The sequence below is a fragment of the Spizellomyces punctatus genome (genome assembly GCF_000182565.1).
Source record: "Spizellomyces punctatus DAOM BR117 chromosome Unknown supercont1.11, whole genome shotgun sequence".
Classification (NCBI taxonomy): Eukaryota; Fungi; Chytridiomycota; class Chytridiomycetes; order Spizellomycetales; family Spizellomycetaceae; genus Spizellomyces; species Spizellomyces punctatus.
The window spans coordinates 619,638-636,574 of NW_015971547.1; the positions used below are offsets into that span (position 1 = coordinate 619,638).

Below are 16,937 nucleotides of genomic sequence, written 5' to 3' on the forward strand. Positions count from 1 at the left end.
GTAGGATTGGCGTCATGAACGAGAAAACCATGTCATTACAGGTATTTAACTGTCTTGCACTGTAAGACGCGCTTTAGCAAACTCAATGGCCTGGATGGACATTGTATAGCCATGCCATAGATTAGAAGAGTTTTCCTTCTCGACGTCTGCTTCTTGCTATAGTTGGAAAGCTCTTGCTCCAACGGTTGCCAGAGTGTGTTTATTGAATATCATCTATAGATTTGACACTTTTATTAAAGCAAGACTTGCTGTAACAGAAAGCAAGCACCCAGTTGGCCAGGGTTACGGTGATCTAGCAGACTGCTTCTTGGATCTCAACGTTGTTCCTAACCCCAGAGTCAGAAAAGGTTCAGTCAGAGCGTCACACGCCCGCAAAGGAGACAAACAGCGATGCTTACCTTTTTCTGTCGTGCCAGACTTTATAAAAGATCCCTCTATATTTCACTAGTCATTAGAGTCTTTTGGTAAAAGCTGAACAGAAAGCTCAACAAACCTGAGTTCTTGATAATTCTTTCAGCTGTAACTTGTTTCACTAATTGGTACTCTGATTCTTGACGGAATTTGATGGTGGTCGAAAACGAGTTTGATACCAGCGATATGACTGACCACTGGTCCTCTACTGCATAGTGGTCTACATACTGGAGCTTGATCGCAATGTTTGGAATGGACTGCCCAAAGATTCCCTAATTGCAGCGGCTAATGTTACAATCGGCTGGCAATCATTCCATGAGCATCCAGCCAAATACCTTTGCTCGTTTTGACACCTTGATGAAAAAGGTGGTGCCTGAAGAATTCACGGAAAATCTAGCGGGTACCCACGTATCGCTGAAGAGCCCTCGGGTGAGGACATGACATAGATAACCAGCATCAGCCTTCTTTTCCTTCTTATTATCATCAACTTCAGGAACTTTCTCCTTCAGTACTTTGCTCTTCCAGCTCTTTGACCGCTCGTCTGATCCATTGCTCCACGCCGAAGAGCCCGGCGGCTTGGATTCTGCGACAGCCGTCGATAATCTCGTGTGGAACAAGAAGAACGTACTTATCCAACCTGACAAGTATATTCCCGCGGACTTGAGATAGAAAGCCAAAACCTCCCCGGTATTTGTCAGAAGAACAACCGGCAGTACAACGGCGGCGCACACCACTAGGGCATAGCACGCGATAGTAATCGCTTTGCTCTCTGAGTATAGGTTGGCATTTCGCGTCTTGTAAGCAAGTCCGCACGCAAAAATAAGCAAGCACAGCTTGTATGTTGTTGCTATGATGGTCATCGGGACATTCGCCGCAGATGTAGAGTCGCAGGTCCATTCTCGCACAGTACCATGATCGGCAAGACTAGGCTGGAGCGGTGCGACCGCCGTCCAGATAGCATCAATTATCTGGAGATTGGTAAACTGCTTAATCCAGAGGCCAAGTAAGCTGAGCGTATGTAACTGACCAGTTCCATGAAGAGGATAGCAAAAGAGATCCTTAGAATCTTATGATCAGGCAATGCCGCTCCTCTTGTGTTGCCATGGTTTGAAGAATTAAATATCTATCTCAGTCAAGGTTAAGTAAGTCAAGACCAGCTAGAAGAGAAATGGGAAGGTGCGAGAAACTCACCCGGAATATACGGTAGTTTTTACTGATCAAATTGCTAAAATCATCGCAGGAGATGTAAGCGCGTGAATGCGTGGACTGCATATACTTCACGACGATCCTTACCCAATTGCTATAGAAAAAGATAATCCACCAATCCATATCTGAGCCACGCAAGAACTATGGCTGGGACGCCCGACATAGAGGAAGGGAAGAAGATACCCGAGGAGACAGCCACACAGGATCAATATGCCAAACGATGGTGCGGAAGCTTTAACGACCTGTTGGGTTTTGTAGACGAGTAACGCAGCTATCGTGACAATGGTCATGAGGATGGAGATCGCCGCTAACACCAATATCAAAATCACCGGCCCTTCACGAATATCGATATAAACCTTCGCAGAATCCGTCCTATCGATTGCAGATATTGGCAGGGCCAGATTCGAAAGTGTTAGAGTATATGGCTCCAATGCCACTCCCTCAACAAACGTCCCGGATTTATCGATCACGGAGAATTGGAAGGTCACGATATCGCCGTGGTTTACCATCGACCTGAAGTAGATTTGTTTATTCGGGAGGAGAAGGGCATCCGCAACTTTTTGGAGGATCATATCTCGTGTTGTTCCATCAATTATCGACGCTGAGACGTCCCTACGGAAAAGAGAATTCGTTCCCAGCTCAGCAGCTCTCAGATCGACGGAAATTGAGTCCCGCATGCCCGTAAAGCTGCTACAATCCACTCCGTCTCTGCCAGGATGGCAATGGCAATAGTCCTGCTGGCAGAATCCGTTCGCTTTTGGACAGCCCAAGGTACACGTAATAGGGACACATGATGGAAACTTAATCCCGGTCCCTATCATCTTATTCTCCATTCCAGCGTCGGTGCAATTTTCAACAAGTACTGGGATACTTGACCGGAAAACATTTGGATCATAATATGCGGTCATCGAGCGCACAGTAATGTTGTACTTTGCGGGCTGTGCATATAACTTGATGGACCCAAGCTTGGCTCTGCCTCCAAGAGAAGGTTTGGAGAGTGTGCCTACGATTTGCCCCATAGAAGGATCGGATAGCTGAAGTCCAATATAAAGCGGCTCATTCGGGCGGGCGATGAACAACTGACCAAATGCTAAAAAATGCGAATGGAACCCAGAAGTTAAGGTCCAAAGTCCATTTGTGACAAACTTGTACATGATAGTGCGTACCATCGCGGCTTGTAATGTCTATATCGGGGAGCATGGCACCCGAAAGCTGGGAAATATTCATTATTCCGCTGATATCAATCCTTGCAAGTCCAGTGGCAATGTCGTCCCCTGCTAGACATGTTGGTCAAATACAATCTCCCCTTATCAATTCGAAAATGCTGTTTACCCTGCCAAATTGCCGAGTTATTGAGGAACGCCGCAGCAGTCAACATGCTTTTGTCAAGCCCAACTAGACCATTCATTTGATATATAGCACCTCCCCGATACGCGCGGTTGCTTCTAAAGGTCAGATCCTCCATCGAGAACTGGGAGGTTGATGGCAGGTTAACTGCAATTGCCCCGCCATCTAGCCCCGCCTCATTCAATTCAAAAGTCGATTTGCGAATGGATAGCATCGTGATAGAGTCCTTCGGGGAAAATCTGATTGCACCACCGCTGTCGGATTGGTAGTTGTTCTGGAACGTGCAATTGTTCACATCAACGTTCCCGTTGGCGTTGATGGCACCGACTGGCCTATTATCTCCGAAGACAGTGGATTCCACTATGAGGGAAGCGCCTGCCTCCGCGTACAGGGAGCCCTTATTCCTATAAAAAGTGGAACCATCTTGGACATGAAGTGTTTGATCCAATGCTATATATACCATCTGACCCGAGCCCGCCGTCACGTCTAAAAGCATAGAGGGACATGAGCTACTTAAATTTACTAGAGTCATTGGAGGAAAGTGAACTGACCAGAGATATGCACATCGGACAACGTTGATATCTTTGGCGTACCGAAAGGGTCTTCAAAACGAAAGAGTGACCCCGACATGATTGTGGTAGTGTGAATCTGACAATGGCTCATGGATAGCTCCCCATAAATAGAGAACATTCCGACATATGCCCAGGAATCTGCAGCAGCACACGGCGGTCAACCAATGGCACATCCACGAAATAAAAAAAAACTCTACCTTGGAATATGCAATTGTCCATGGTCACGCTCGCTTCAAAGTCGACAGTAAGGAAATTGTCTCTATGTTCTGTGTGATCTATAACAAGCGTGCAAGTCAATGCCTCTTCCGCAATAACAGATAGCAAAGCAGAAAAATGAACTAACTTTTCACGGTAAAGGTATTGAATGACGCAGTCGTTTCTCCGTAAATCGACCAGAACGGATATCCGAGGACGTTTATATTCCCTTAAGACAATGTGCACAATGGTCATCTTAGCCTCCGTAGTTATGGCAAATACCCTGAGATCTGAAATGGTACCTTCAAACATTCCCTCTTCAACATTTATATGGGCGCCGTTTTCCACCCAATTCCCGCAATGGTTTTCAGCTGGCGAGGGAAACAAGCCATGAGACTGAGCCGAATAATGCAAAAGTGCCTAGGACACCTACATAGTGTGAACTGCTTCATATCAACAGTGAGCGCAACACCTTGAGCTCTAAAACACGAGAATGCCGTATTATCTGTGAAGATAAGCTACCATTGAGCTTTTCCGAGGGAAGGTGCGAATTACAGGACGCGGAGCTTCACCTTCAAAGACGACATTGCTCAACGTATGGACGCTAGGCAGCTGAGTTTCTTCCCGGAACCAAATGACATAGTCCAAAAGACCGGTTTGAGCACCATTTCCTGTCAAAGCCCGCATCGTCGGTGACTACAGAATAGTCTTCCGTTGAAGTATGAAATAGAGGGAATACCTTTCAGATACAAATTATTCCACGAGCTATTTGTCGGCCCTCCGGCTTCCTTCATAAATTCTGTTAATCCGCGCCTACACTTCAACGATTTGAGAGCCAACTTACCATGTACAGTCGAATCACAGCAACGTCCCCTGGGTTTTCGACTTGGTTTCCTACGTACGCCAAATGGGCACTGTTACATCAGAACGCTGCAGGCAAAGGGACCTGTCTGTCTTGTGCAAGCGCACCTATCACATCAATTTCCGTCCCTGTCACTGTACCCCCCCTTACGATGATCAGCGCGCATGGATAAGTTGAATCTATTCCAGGTTAACGATTCAGCGAGGGACGTCATATTTACTCTGTTCCGAATGCAAGCCTGCGTACCAGCGACGGTCAGATTGGTCAACGAAGCCTCCCCAAAATCCAAGGCGTATAAAAAGGTGCCGTGATTGTTGGTGTACGAAATGTTGTTCATCACCAACGTCGAGGTCCTTAAAGCAAAGAAGATTGGTGCAAAACATTCCTCATTATACGGGAGATCAGGTATATATGTGCAATTGGACAGCGAAATGCTGCTGAAGCTCAGCGAGCTCAAGCTGGTTCCTCCGATTGCGAGATACAGATCTTATCCACAGATTAATAGATATAGTGATCATAGTTGATGACCTGCCTGTGCCAATAGCCTACCAGTAAATGTAGAATCGGATATTACAATCGTCGAGTTATCGCCCGTAACTGTAACTTGACTATTGGAAGTTCCTTCATACGACCCGAGTCAGCTATCTTTACAGGGGCATCACATTACATGAGTGCCTACCAGAAACGGACGAACCGGTGAAAGTGATGGAACCACCAGCGGATGCAGAGACCGAAAATGCAGCATCCGATTGCACGTCCATGCTAATGCCGTTGAATTCCCACCATGCCGAATTGACCGTAATCTCTGCTCCCCCGACCACTATGGTGACGGTTTCGGAGAGGTTGGCAGCATTGATGATGCTCCCGGTTGTCAGATGAAAGACACTTGCGGGCGGCAGCTCGTAGATGCCGGTTGCGATATCGATATGAAATTGATCAGTACTATTGAGAGCAGTCAAAGTACTCCAAGCAATAGCAAGGTCGGAAAACGTCGTAACATCGTCGCCCACTAGGCGTTGATCGACACTTATGACTGTATAAGCATTTGAAACTGCGGAGGGGCCAAGCATTGGTTAGTGTTGACAGACTGTGGTCATGCCTCGCCGCACGACATACCTATTGCAAGATACAGAAGCGCCCAAACGCATTTCCATACCGCGGTCATCGTTTGCACAAGGAGCGATCCTGCAATAGAAGGGATCCAACTGCCATTCCTTTTATGTAAGGTTTTGATTAAGGATATATTCCACCGATACCTTGGAAAATCCCAGAATTGGATAATCACATCCTGATTATGAATAGGAAAACCGATGTCAATTACTAAAAAAAGGTGCAGGGATACACAATTTTCCCGGATATAAAGCTCATCTACGTCTAGTTTGGACCCGTTAGACTGCTGAACACTATCTTTAATATCTTTTACGATATAGGCTTTTGTGATCTTCAAAAGCGTCGGGCCTAAAATTCTGGCCCTATCGCAATCCGGGCATATCCTGTATGCAAAAGGGATCAGTTTGTGCTCATCCACCTTGGGATCGCTTGTAAACAAACGCTACCGATAGCAATGTCCGGATATACCCTGCTCCTGGTTCTCATCCATATGCTGACAGCAGTCGCATCAGCATCTTCCTTCACACTTCACGTCAATAATTCCGCCGAGCTGGTATCTGGGGATGGATCAGATTCCTCTCCTTTTCAAAATCTGGACGATGCGTTTGCCTTTGTTACTGGCCACCTTTCCAATTACACCAAATTTGAAATTATTTTAGAACAACCCGGCGATTATCCTCTCAATGGTGATCCTTTCGCGGACGACGGAGGTTACACGTTTGCCTCTATATCGGTTGATCAACCACTGTGGTTGGAAATTGTCGGGGTGTCCTCTGCGGTTATTACAGCGACGCCAACGCTGGCGAGCAGTGACGCCGCGGGCCCTATGTTCAGCATTAGCAACGGTGCAACCTTGGCCTTCAAGAATATGATGCTTGGAGTTCCCGGGGATGCTCCTTATCTGGACATTACTTGGAATTTTAATGCCGTCGACAATTCATCGATCATTTTTGATCGGGTCACATTTGGTAGGTGATCTCGCACGCTATGTAGAATGTCCTAGTAATCTAAGTACTGAAATGTTGCTATCGGATCGCAGGCACTTCAGTTACAACCTTGACAGGAGCGTCTACATTCATGGTGAACAACAATGACCAATCCTCCACTAGCATGATGGATTGTTCAATGTCCTCGGGTAAGAATATATCTAGGCGAAACGTATTCGTCATTCCATTTACCATAAGCCCGATACAGCTGTGTACCTATACCCCATTGTGACTGGCACCTCCACTTTGGATATTTCATCCATGCGAGCGACCGATGCACAGAAATCTGCCTTGACAATTTATGCAACAGATTTTGCTATCGTTCGGGTTAGTGATAGCATCTTCGTCAATCAGGTCTGCTGGCAAGAGCTACAGGGATTAGTCTATGTAAGTTCTTTTCTTTTATATAGAGTCTTCGATCTTTTCACTGAACCGATGATGTATCATCAGACAGATGGACACGCTGAAGTGCATTGGAGTAACTCGATCGTACGCAAGCGCGATATGAATGGGATGGACACTAGCTTCGACGTTTTTCAGGTGCGCATACAGCTCCAACACACTGAACTGAGAATACTGTCCACCTTCGGCTGGCATACCTTGACGCTCTTTTATCCTTAGCCGATGGGAGATTCTGTCATGTACATTTCAAACTCTAGTTTTGAAGGTAAAAAGTCCTCTCCCTGTTTGATGTTGAGAGGCAGGAATAATGTTTTGCTATAGATTTTGGACGGATAGTTTGGGCTTGGACACAATCAAGCACAACAATTTGGAATTCTACATTCCTCAACAACTCTGCGGCGTCCGATAGCAGGATTGCGCTGGTGGGCCCGGTATCCCATCTCACGATTGACAACTGTACCTTCATTGGTGAGGCATTTTGAACATTTACGTTTCATCTTTGCAGAAGCTCATAGCGCTCTAGCTAATGGAGGGGGCTTCCAGTCGTATCAGTATGCTCCGATTACGATTCGTAATTCAATTTTCATAGGTAATTCAGTTTTCTGAACCTCTAAGCTCACCGAAATTAACTACGAGTGGCCTTGCCTACAGATCATGAGGTGATAAAATGAAATACCCAATATACATGGATCTGAAACTAATGGGCATTTCAAAGATTGGAGACTTTGTTGGAACCATGTTCGACCTTGCGAGAGGGGCATGGGTGCAGCTTCAAAACGTGAGCATGACCAGCAGCAGCGAGTTTCCCGTCAATGTCCCTTCCATCGTTGTTATGTACGATGACTCGTATTTTGCAGCGGATGGACTGACGCTTACTGGTAAGCCCTTCGAAACCCGAAATATATGCAACGGAAAAAAAGTTCATGAAACACCTACGAAGGTTACAAGTGCCTCCAGTGTTTCGATATAGAGGATGCCGGCAAGTTCTACTTAACGAATTCTACCATATCAGGTGAAGTGCCATGTCAAACTGTAACTGAACTGACTGATACTCATTCGTATAATTGCAGCTGTTGAAGCGGAAACATTGGTATTCTTCGGCCGCAAACCTATTGATCTCATCACGGGTGTGGAACCCGCCGTGATAACTACGACTTCATTTTTCAGTGAGTATACCTTTTTTACTCGTTTTTCTGAGTTTACTAGGCTAATTTGTTGGATTTATAGATATACAAGGACAGGTTATCTCCGCCGCTCTTACCGTCCTTCATGTTCAGAATTCAACTTTTGTTAATAACAACGGAGGCTCTCTCTTGCAACTGAGGGATACTCAAACAAACTTCTACTTCTCCAATTGTTCATTTACTGGTAGGTTTCTTCGGGAGATGTGTTAGTCTGGCTTATATAACAGACAACATCTTTAGGCAACACGAGTCCTGAGAATGGCGCCGTCGCTAGTACCTGCGGGGGGACTCTGTCTTTCATTGACACCGTTATTGCCAACAACAGCGCAAACGCTCTTGGTGGGGTACGTACCCACAGAACGCATGTCTGTAGGACGAAACTAGTTATAAAACTAATTATTTGGTAGGCAATATTCTGCGACTTCGGGAGCGGCCAGCGTCTCGTCATCAAACGTAGCAAGATTTCAAGCAACACTGCCAGAGTTGGAGGTGCCATATATAGCGATAACTTGGCAAGCGCGGATCAGTTGGTTCTCCAAGATCTGGTGTTTGATGCAAATATCGCCGTCGCCCGAGGTGGTGCATGGTACAGCTCCGCCAAAAGTCCACTTGTGGAAGAAGGGGGAAGTATTGTCTACAACGGCAATATGGCGCCTGGTGCTCCTACTCGAGGAACAGGGCCATTGACGTTAGGTCTGATAGCTCCTGTGGAGCCGTCGCTAGCGGTTTACTCTGGTGATATTTTACCGAAGCTGACTCTGGCTGCGTATGATGCTTACAATCAAACCTATTACACCGTCGAGGATGACCCAATCTTGGTTCTCGAGATATCTGTTCTCTGTCCTTATGGAGTAGAAGCTCATAACGTGACACTGGTGGGCCAAGCGGAGTCATTGCTGGTGGACGGGAGTGCGACATTTCTAGGTATGTTTTTGTTGCCAGCATTTTGGCCCATGTCTCTCTAAACAAAATACCTGTTCCGAAGGTTTGTCAGTTTTAACGAACGCCGGTAACTACACCTTGAAATTTGCGGAGCAACCGGCGCCGGGTATGGATACCTCCTCCCTTCATGATGTCACCCTTCCGCTAGTTATCAAAACGTGCGATCCACCACTCCTCCTCGTAGAAATTGACGGAAGTCCGTATCCACAATGCAGGCCCGGTAAGCAGAGTAGGAGCCCTGCTCTTCCAGGGTTTGGAGAGACTAAAACATCCCTATAGCCTTGTGTCCTCGTGGTTGCTCCCCAGCGGGGGCTTGTGTTGCCGACGGAAACTGCACTTGCTCAGTAGACCCCAGCTACGAAGGCTTTGACTGCCGCTTGAAGAAATCTGTCAATGATTCCATGAGCTTCACATTCGCAAATTCCCTGGTTCCCTATACTATACAAGCACGCGATGTCTTGTTCAGCAATCTCTCGCAGTTGTACCAGCCTGACTATGCTGTTGTATATCGAAGCTTTTCTCCCAGCATAGACACCGTCGTCTTCAAATACTCGCTAATGAAGATTGCCTCCGACGATTTTGTCAGCTACCGCGAGCTTCAGAGCATGATTCCCGGCACCGTTGCTCTCCTTTCGCAATTGGGGCTTCCATCATCCGATGCCTCAATTGTGGCCGGCGACCTTGCAAATATAGATAGAGGGGTACCAGGCATTGTCATCATGGCAATTGCTGTCCTGGGTATCTTCCTGACAGCTGGCAGCGAAATCGTCATATTCCGGAGGGGCAATAACAGTGCTCCTACGTACACTGTCAATTCGCTGTTAGCTGTGGGCACGGCATTTCTGTGGGCATACCCAATTACCGACGCCGTCGAACCCACCTCAATTACCTGCAGAACGCAAATTCTGCTTGTCCCATTCACCTTGGGAATTATTTTGCCGTAAGTTTCTTTTTACGCGAACGGAGTGTCCTGATACTTAACGGCATATATAGATGGCTTCTTGTCAAAGCTTTTTACTATCGATATTACCTCATGAACGGTGTATTGCTGCGGAGAGGGATGTCACGTTCCGACCGCAATGCGTTCCTTTCAGTGTTTACAGGGCTCCACCTTCTCTTTTGGGTGAGATATTGTTGGTGTTCCTTTGCTTCACTTCGGTTAACTGACTACGCCTTTCATCCGAAGGCCATTACAATCGTCTGGCTAACTACTGATCTACCCGTGCCAAAAATTCAGTATGACGAGTCTTCTCAACTACGATATTGGACATGCCAGGGTTCCGCGCCATTTACTCGCTCCCCTCATCTCTTCACTCTTCTTAGCTTCTCGTGTCTACTGCTGGCCATCTCAGGCGTTGTGTTGCGTCGGATCGGCTCCTCTCAGTTTGCATCTTCTATTCCAGCGCGCCAGGATAAGATGATCTTCGGAAACGTTTTCAACTTTCTTGTCCTGGGTGCATTGCTAGTGGGGCTAGTAATCCCCGAATTTCTGAACGCAAGGATCCAGATTGCTGTTCGAGCAGTTGTCATATTTACGGCCGCAGCGACTCTTGTTGCTACCAGCTTCATTTTCCGCATGGTGGAAACCAAACGGGAAGGAACTGCGGGAGAAGTGACACAGTCCATGATACTTAAAATCGCCTTTTCCACCAATCAATCGCAGAAACCTCAAACGGAGTATATTCCTGTAAAGTACAATAAGAGCTCTCTGGTTTTCTGGTCGGCAGCGGAGATGGATCTACAGCTCCCGCATCTAGTTCTATATGATTCTGAAAGCAAGGCGGTATGTTATTCTTCATTATTCATAGGTTCTTGGCTTACTGAATAAATTGTAATTTTCAGGGTCGATTTTATGACTTGAAGAAATGTCAGATAGTAAAAGCTTCAAACTACTGCATACGGATAAAACCTAAGAAGCAAATGGAGGAGTTACACATTCAGCTGAACTCGGATGATGCCGTGAGCGCCTTTCTGCAAAAAGCTGAAAGCTATTTAAATCAAGCAAGGAAAGAGCAAAATCTATAAGTTACTTGTAGTGTTGGGTGCATCTACTTGTATTCTGTAATCGTCGCCGTCAATAAAGGAATGATCGGGGCTTGATAACGTAATCATGGCTGGATTTGCATGCGCCACGCATGAATGCCTGGTCACGAGGACGAAACTCATTACGAAAATCGTGCCCAGTCCCAAAACTAGAGTTTCGCACCTGAAGAACACACCGCCATCGCCACTATCAGTTCAAGGCCAACCATTCTAAGGGATTCATACGGCAAGCATACTGCGCATCTATCGGCAAATATCTTCAAGGGAAGTGAGAACAAACTCTGAACTCGGTAAGTTCATCTACTCCACTGCGCTGCGCCGCAGTGCGTTTGTGCAATATCAGAAGTAAATATGAAGTGGAAGGTCCCAATAGATACACGACTGCTTCTAGAGGCTTACTATTTCATTTGCCTGCATCAGGCTACTCTTTCCTGTTGACTCTGGGTTCGGGTTGATTACGACTTCCACGCTGCGGATTTGTTGCAATAATGTCCACCCCAGCAAAGCGTCGTCTCATGCGGGACTTCAAACGCCTGCAGACTGATCCTCCGGAGGGAGTATCAGGTGCCCCCTGTCCGGACAATGTACTATTGTGGAATGCAGTCATATTTGGTCCTGAGGATACACCATTTGAAGACGGAACTTTCAAATTGGCATTGACATTTGATGAGAGCTACCCAACCAAACCACCGCATGTCAAATTTATTAGCAAAATGTTCCACCCGAATGTTTATGCTAATGGGGATCTTTGTTTGGATATCCTCCAAAATCGATGGTGGGTACAGCGTTGCAGTTCAAAAAAACTTGAAATTTGTGTCGCTCATGTGACTGTTCTTTTAGGTCCCCTACCTACGATGTTGCAGCTATTTTGACATCCATTCAATCCCTTTTGCATGACCCGAATCCCAATAGTCCCGCCAACGCTGAAGCTGCACGGCTTTTCCAGGAAGACAGGAAGGACTACAATAAGCGGGTGCGAGAGACGGTGGAGGAATCATGGTTGAATTGAGCGCAAAAAAATGGGTGCACTGGGAATGGGAGCTTGATCGCTTCGCATTGGCAGTCGGCTCATGTATATATTACATGTTATTGTAGCTTGTGTTAATGATATTCATTGTTGGAGAATAATAAACTCGCATCCATCCTGTATCAGCACTCCGTTTACTCCTCAACAAACTGCCGACTAAAATTCATACTCGTTGGATGACTTTTAAGAATCTAAGGCTTGCAGATGGAACCCTGGCCGGTGTTTATCCTTCTCCGTTGCCATTCGTTGAGAATATTGCTTCCAAATTGTCGTAGTGCTCCTCTACAGCAGCACGATGCTTTCATATCTGATAAACTCAATGCTGAATGAGGGATGCCAATACCGCAAAAACGAACAGTGCATACTAACCCCGTATCAGAATATGGGTTGAATGGGCGCACGAATTCCAAAAGATGAGATACTTTTGCGTGGAAAGAGCAAGGTTCTCTATTGAACTGTAGCGCTATAAAATATACTCATTTTGACTATATGTACTACGCCTATTACAGGTTCAGCAGTTCAAGGTCCACATCCTCCCAGTACCTAATTCTGACGTCGACCCCGATAGTGCTGCTAAAGCTACCAATCACACTGCATCGAGCCGAAGCAAAGCAATGCATTCTCCGCTGTTCACTTACTCTGAACATGGCAATAAACCGCAAACATCCTCGTCATCACCGTCTCTTGGTGCGGATCAAGACCTAGACGTACTCACATCGGATTCGCTCAGGTATTTCTCATTCATAGAATCTAGCCTTGATTTCAATCTCTGTGATGCGCGGCCGTCGAATATTCTTCTACCATAACACGCCGATTGCAAGTGTGAACCGCTTAGTCCGCGCGCATAGTGCTAGGTTGGGTTCTGCCTAATTCCATCCCTGGTAGAAGATGTGGAGTAGCGACATAATTTGCTGTTTTGTTTACTTTTGGGAGCGTGTTTCCCAACCCAAGTAAGACGACAGAGAATGGAAAGAGATCAAAAGCAGCACCAGCATTCGAAGGGACATTGAGGTGTATCTGAAAACATTCACGATAGTTTCCACAATGTTTCACATGAGTCTGACGGGTAACGCGGCAGGAAAGGAGAAGGATGTACATACCGCCACCCTTCCCGATATTCAATTCTTCGGTGGTGAACAAACTGTAACCGTCCTCGGTTCGTCCTGCAACGCATGTTGACTGAGATGTATGGACTCACAGAAAAAAGCTATCTTGAATCTTACGTTTAGCCTTCAGTCCTCTGCTGTCCCCAAATCCATCGTCCTCCGCCACTGGACGTTGCTGGCTACTTTTGAAGTCCGGCACAGAAAATTGTATGGTTTCCACAACCGGTTTCGGTCGTTGGCTCCGAGCTTCAATCACTTTAGCAGCAATATCTGTCTCATCCGTTAGGTGCTCAAAGGTTTCTAGTTGCAGGTCGTCCTCCTTCCCCTTGGTAATTGGTCCTTCTGTAACATCCCCGGTGGCCTCTTTTGAAATATCCCCGTCATCTAGTTTTCTTTCCTGATTCTTCTTCTTTGCCTTCTTCTTCTTCTTTACAAGCGCTTCGACAGATACTGCTGAGGCAGGTTTGGGGCCTTTTCCACTGAAAATATCGTCGATCTCGCTGGATGGTTTCGCCTTCTTGCCGCTGAATATATCGTCAATTTCATTCCCCGCTTTTCGTTTGGCAGCGGTGTTTGTTAGAGAAGGTATCGCATTCGTACCTACTGTACTGCTGTTTGGTGCTGGCATGATGTTACGGCTATCGCGTGAAAGTGAAGAAGGACAAACGCAGCCCCGAAATGCGAAATGGATGGAAGGCATTCGAATGAATGGTTAATCAGTGCAAACCGTTCTTGGGTTGAGATCATCCCGTTGCCTTCGACCAGTTTGCTGTGGGTCTACATGGATGTGAATGTCTATTCTTCGCCGCTATGTGAAACTGTTCCCACTTCCTTCCATCACCTTGAGTGGGCACGAGGGTATAACTGACGAGGATATTCTGGCCTTTGAAGGGCAACAATGCCGTTATTTTTGCCATAGCCGCGACACCAAACACACATGTGAGCGTTTTGTACGCGATTCATCACATGTGGTTACATACAGCTGGGAGGGTGAACGCATGGTTGAAGCTTTCCCTTCTGGGGTTGAGTCCTGCGAGGAGCGAAAAAAAACATGGTCACAATGGTTCCAACTAGCGAGAGTAGTGACGGCGGACTCTGTCAGCCAACCGACAGAAGGCAACGGCAAGAGAAAGTGGGAGTGCAGTGATTTGACAGGATTTGTCGTCACCCACATACGATACAAACAAATGCGAATACATTACTTGGAGGCGGACAAAATTGTGTCAATTCGTACATTCCATACTACTGAAAATCGTGCCAATTATGGGATTGAGGAAGAAGACGCCATCCTATTAGACCCCGGAACTGGAGACCGGCGCTGTCAGCACATCGAGAATATGGACTTTGCTGACAATCCATACGAGCAGTCCTTACGCTTATATCTGGACACCATGTTTGATAGATTGTTCTGTCCAGCCAATACAGACTTGCTCTCGCAAACTGGTAGTACCGTCAATAATGCTCCTACCGCATTTCGTGGCTTGAACGAAGGTTTATTAGCTCACTCAGCAAGTTATCATCCTGCGGAATGCGATATTTGCTCCGTGTCCATGCCATTTCACTCCGCCGTACCCAAGACGCCGTCCGGTAGTCAGGTATCTCTGGTTTCGCGCCATGTGCCAGAGCCAGCGAACAGGTCGGACGTCTTCCCACTGGAAAGTAACACGATATCGTGTCCTACCACCGTTGACGAAGATGAGACAGTGGCATCGGCCTCTACACTTCCAACACCGGAGATGGTCGGTAACCCAACAAGCCAATTGCCACTGATATCTAATGATAGCAATGGTGATCAGTCGAGGCCTAAAGAAGTGCATGATACACGGTTATCAACTGGCACGACTTCGAATTGCGTGATCCGCCCTCCGTCTTCAAAACCAACACCCAGAAACGCCCGTCGGAATCTACACGGCTCGATATTTTTAACGACATTAAAGAATTGCAAGCCAAACACTCGTTGTAACATCCTCTGTGTCGTCACGCAGATCAATCCCATCCAAGATATAAAGCTTACCAAGGGAAAATGTGCTGGACAAGTCGTGCGCATGGCTTCCATCCTTGTTTCTGATAATGACGTTCCCTTTTTTCCGATAACCTTGTGGAGAGAGCACTCGGTCTGGGCCGATCGCTTAGAAGTTGGTGATGTGCTCCAGCTAGGTGGTATGCATTTCCTTCCGCAGGCCGTAGTGAACGAGTTAACTCAGGCTCGGGACCCCGGATGATAGAGATTGATATTAGAGTATACCGGGGGAAGATATCCGGCACAACTGTATTTCGGTCCGCCTGCAAAGTTCTACATCGGTTATGCAGGGACACGCCCATCTATGACGGTACGTTGTCTTTTATGTCTGGAGGCTTGCCGTAGTCTGATTTTCTTTCTTCAGAGACGAGCGAGCCCGGGGAAGCGTACCACTATGACAGCATCGAGCGACTGCTGAGGTGGGCAAGCCGTCAACCTTTATTGCGGTTTCATCGCTTTGGTCTCGTCCAAGCACCGCAACGTACGTATCAAGATTCGTCTGTCGCGTGAAAAAGACGACGAACTAATATGATATTTTTTTGCAGAGCTGGCCGCTCTATTGGATCATGAGGACGGCCAACGGGAACGTGCAGATGATCTAACTGTGCCTGTGGTACGCTTTAGCAGTCCCGGCGATCTCATCTCTGGCCGCTTCTCGGGGGTAGCTTTAGTCAAGGCGCAGGCTTCTCTCATTAGCTTTCCACGTCTGCAATTGTCAGTTCCTCCGAAATCCATTTCAGATATCAGTTACGACAGCAAACTTGTCACATGTTATTGTAGAACATGCGGATCCGAGGCCACACAAGAGGGCTTGAACCACATATGGCGTTGCCCCCGTTGCTTTGTTACTGACCAGGATCTTGCGTGGACTTTCCAGAAGGCGGTCCTCAATCTTGTTGATGCAGCAGATGCCACAAAGGCATTGATCCAAGCGGGCATAGGGTTTGGCATTTTGGAAGAAATGTTTGCCAATATGGTGTCACCTCGTTTGCTAGCTGATAAAGCTGCGTCAGATCGGCGGAAGAAGAAAGTTTGGGATAGACTCATGAGGCTGTGTCATGCCTTGACGAATCCAAGTTCTGCACAATGTATATCGATGCGCTTAAAAGTGCAGACTAGTGAGGACGCCCATGGTTTTGTGATCAATAGGCAGGTGGACGTCCTGAGAGTGGAGCTTTTTGGTGACGGTGGAAGCGATTCGGCAATATAGTTTAATACTTCACTTGGTCTTAACGTTTTGGAAGGGCGGTCTGGTCATTGTATTAAATAGAGACATAATAGCAGGACTCTGTGCGTGACCCACATGAGGCATTAACCAGCACACTTCGGGTCTGCGTCGGCTGAACTCATTCGCGATCGGCAGCCCTTTCTAAGATAAAACACAATATAACGCATGTTTTTGGGACAATCTACTCCATGCTAGGTCCTTCCACCTGCCGCATGGTGCGTGAGTAGTTTAGCTGTATGGAGAGAGAAGCGTTTAGAAATGTGCTCGACGGATGACCCTTGGAAGGTTTACGATGA

The 16,937-nt window shown here is 46.8% G+C and overlaps 5 protein-coding genes across 6 annotated transcripts; 3 read left to right on the forward strand and 2 right to left on the reverse strand.

Moving 5' to 3' along the window:
- Positions 1-145: 145 nt before the first annotated feature.
- Positions 146-5,758, reverse strand: SPPG_06284 (uncharacterized protein; the record flags this gene model as incomplete). Its single annotated transcript, XM_016754500.1, has 22 exons — positions 146-326; positions 399-434; positions 494-683; positions 747-1,379; positions 1,439-1,534; positions 1,603-1,636; positions 1,705-2,707; positions 2,784-2,891; positions 2,950-3,450; positions 3,516-3,674; positions 3,734-3,811; positions 3,880-3,960; positions 4,034-4,102; positions 4,165-4,236; positions 4,304-4,402; positions 4,471-4,519; positions 4,576-4,625; positions 4,701-4,772; positions 4,840-5,079; positions 5,143-5,214; positions 5,273-5,644; positions 5,710-5,758. The coding sequence occupies 22 exons, from the start codon at positions 5,756-5,758 to the stop codon at positions 283-285; spliced, it is 4,107 nt and encodes a 1,368-aa protein (XP_016606642.1). The 3' UTR covers positions 146-282.
- A 243-nt stretch (positions 5,759-6,001) lies between these two features.
- On the forward strand, positions 6,002-11,311 carry SPPG_06285 (uncharacterized protein). The gene is made up of 19 exons (XM_016754501.1): positions 6,002-6,671; positions 6,743-6,838; positions 6,898-7,076; positions 7,140-7,229; positions 7,311-7,356; positions 7,413-7,559; positions 7,615-7,680; positions 7,743-7,750; positions 7,807-7,969; positions 8,032-8,103; positions 8,162-8,257; positions 8,319-8,459; positions 8,516-8,619; positions 8,683-9,199; positions 9,261-9,437; positions 9,497-10,157; positions 10,211-10,340; positions 10,404-11,000; positions 11,060-11,311. Exons 1-19 carry the CDS (start codon positions 6,158-6,160, stop codon positions 11,240-11,242), a joined length of 3,987 nt encoding a protein of 1,328 aa, XP_016606643.1. The 5' UTR covers positions 6,002-6,157; the 3' UTR covers positions 11,243-11,311.
- A 94-nt stretch (positions 11,312-11,405) lies between these two features.
- SPPG_06286 lies at positions 11,406-12,415 on the forward strand. Of its 2 annotated transcripts, none has more exons than XM_016754503.1 (3): positions 11,406-11,550; positions 11,624-12,035; positions 12,101-12,415. In XM_016754503.1, exons 2-3 carry the CDS (start codon positions 11,749-11,751, stop codon positions 12,267-12,269), a joined length of 456 nt encoding a protein of 151 aa, XP_016606645.1. In that variant the 5' UTR covers positions 11,406-11,550; positions 11,624-11,748; the 3' UTR covers positions 12,270-12,415. The 2 variants fall into 2 exon arrangements, with proteins under 2 accessions (XP_016606645.1, XP_016606644.1); XM_016754502.1 differs by having other exon boundaries at positions 11,681-12,035.
- Positions 12,416-12,709: 294 nt separating this feature from the next.
- SPPG_06287 (uncharacterized protein) lies at positions 12,710-14,032 on the reverse strand. The gene is made up of 3 exons (XM_016754504.1): positions 13,511-14,032; positions 13,388-13,450; positions 12,710-13,304 (listed from the first exon to the last, which is right to left on the reverse strand). Exons 1-3 carry the CDS (start codon positions 14,019-14,021, stop codon positions 13,264-13,266), a joined length of 615 nt encoding a protein of 204 aa, XP_016606646.1. The 5' UTR covers positions 14,022-14,032; the 3' UTR covers positions 12,710-13,263.
- A 132-nt stretch (positions 14,033-14,164) lies between these two features.
- Positions 14,165-16,816, forward strand: SPPG_06288 (uncharacterized protein). Its single transcript, XM_016754505.1, has 4 exons — positions 14,165-15,553; positions 15,619-15,723; positions 15,778-15,894; positions 15,959-16,816. Exons 1-4 carry the CDS (start codon positions 14,185-14,187, stop codon positions 16,621-16,623), a joined length of 2,256 nt encoding a protein of 751 aa, XP_016606647.1. The 5' UTR covers positions 14,165-14,184; the 3' UTR covers positions 16,624-16,816.
- The last annotated feature ends 121 nt before the right edge of the window (positions 16,817-16,937 follow it).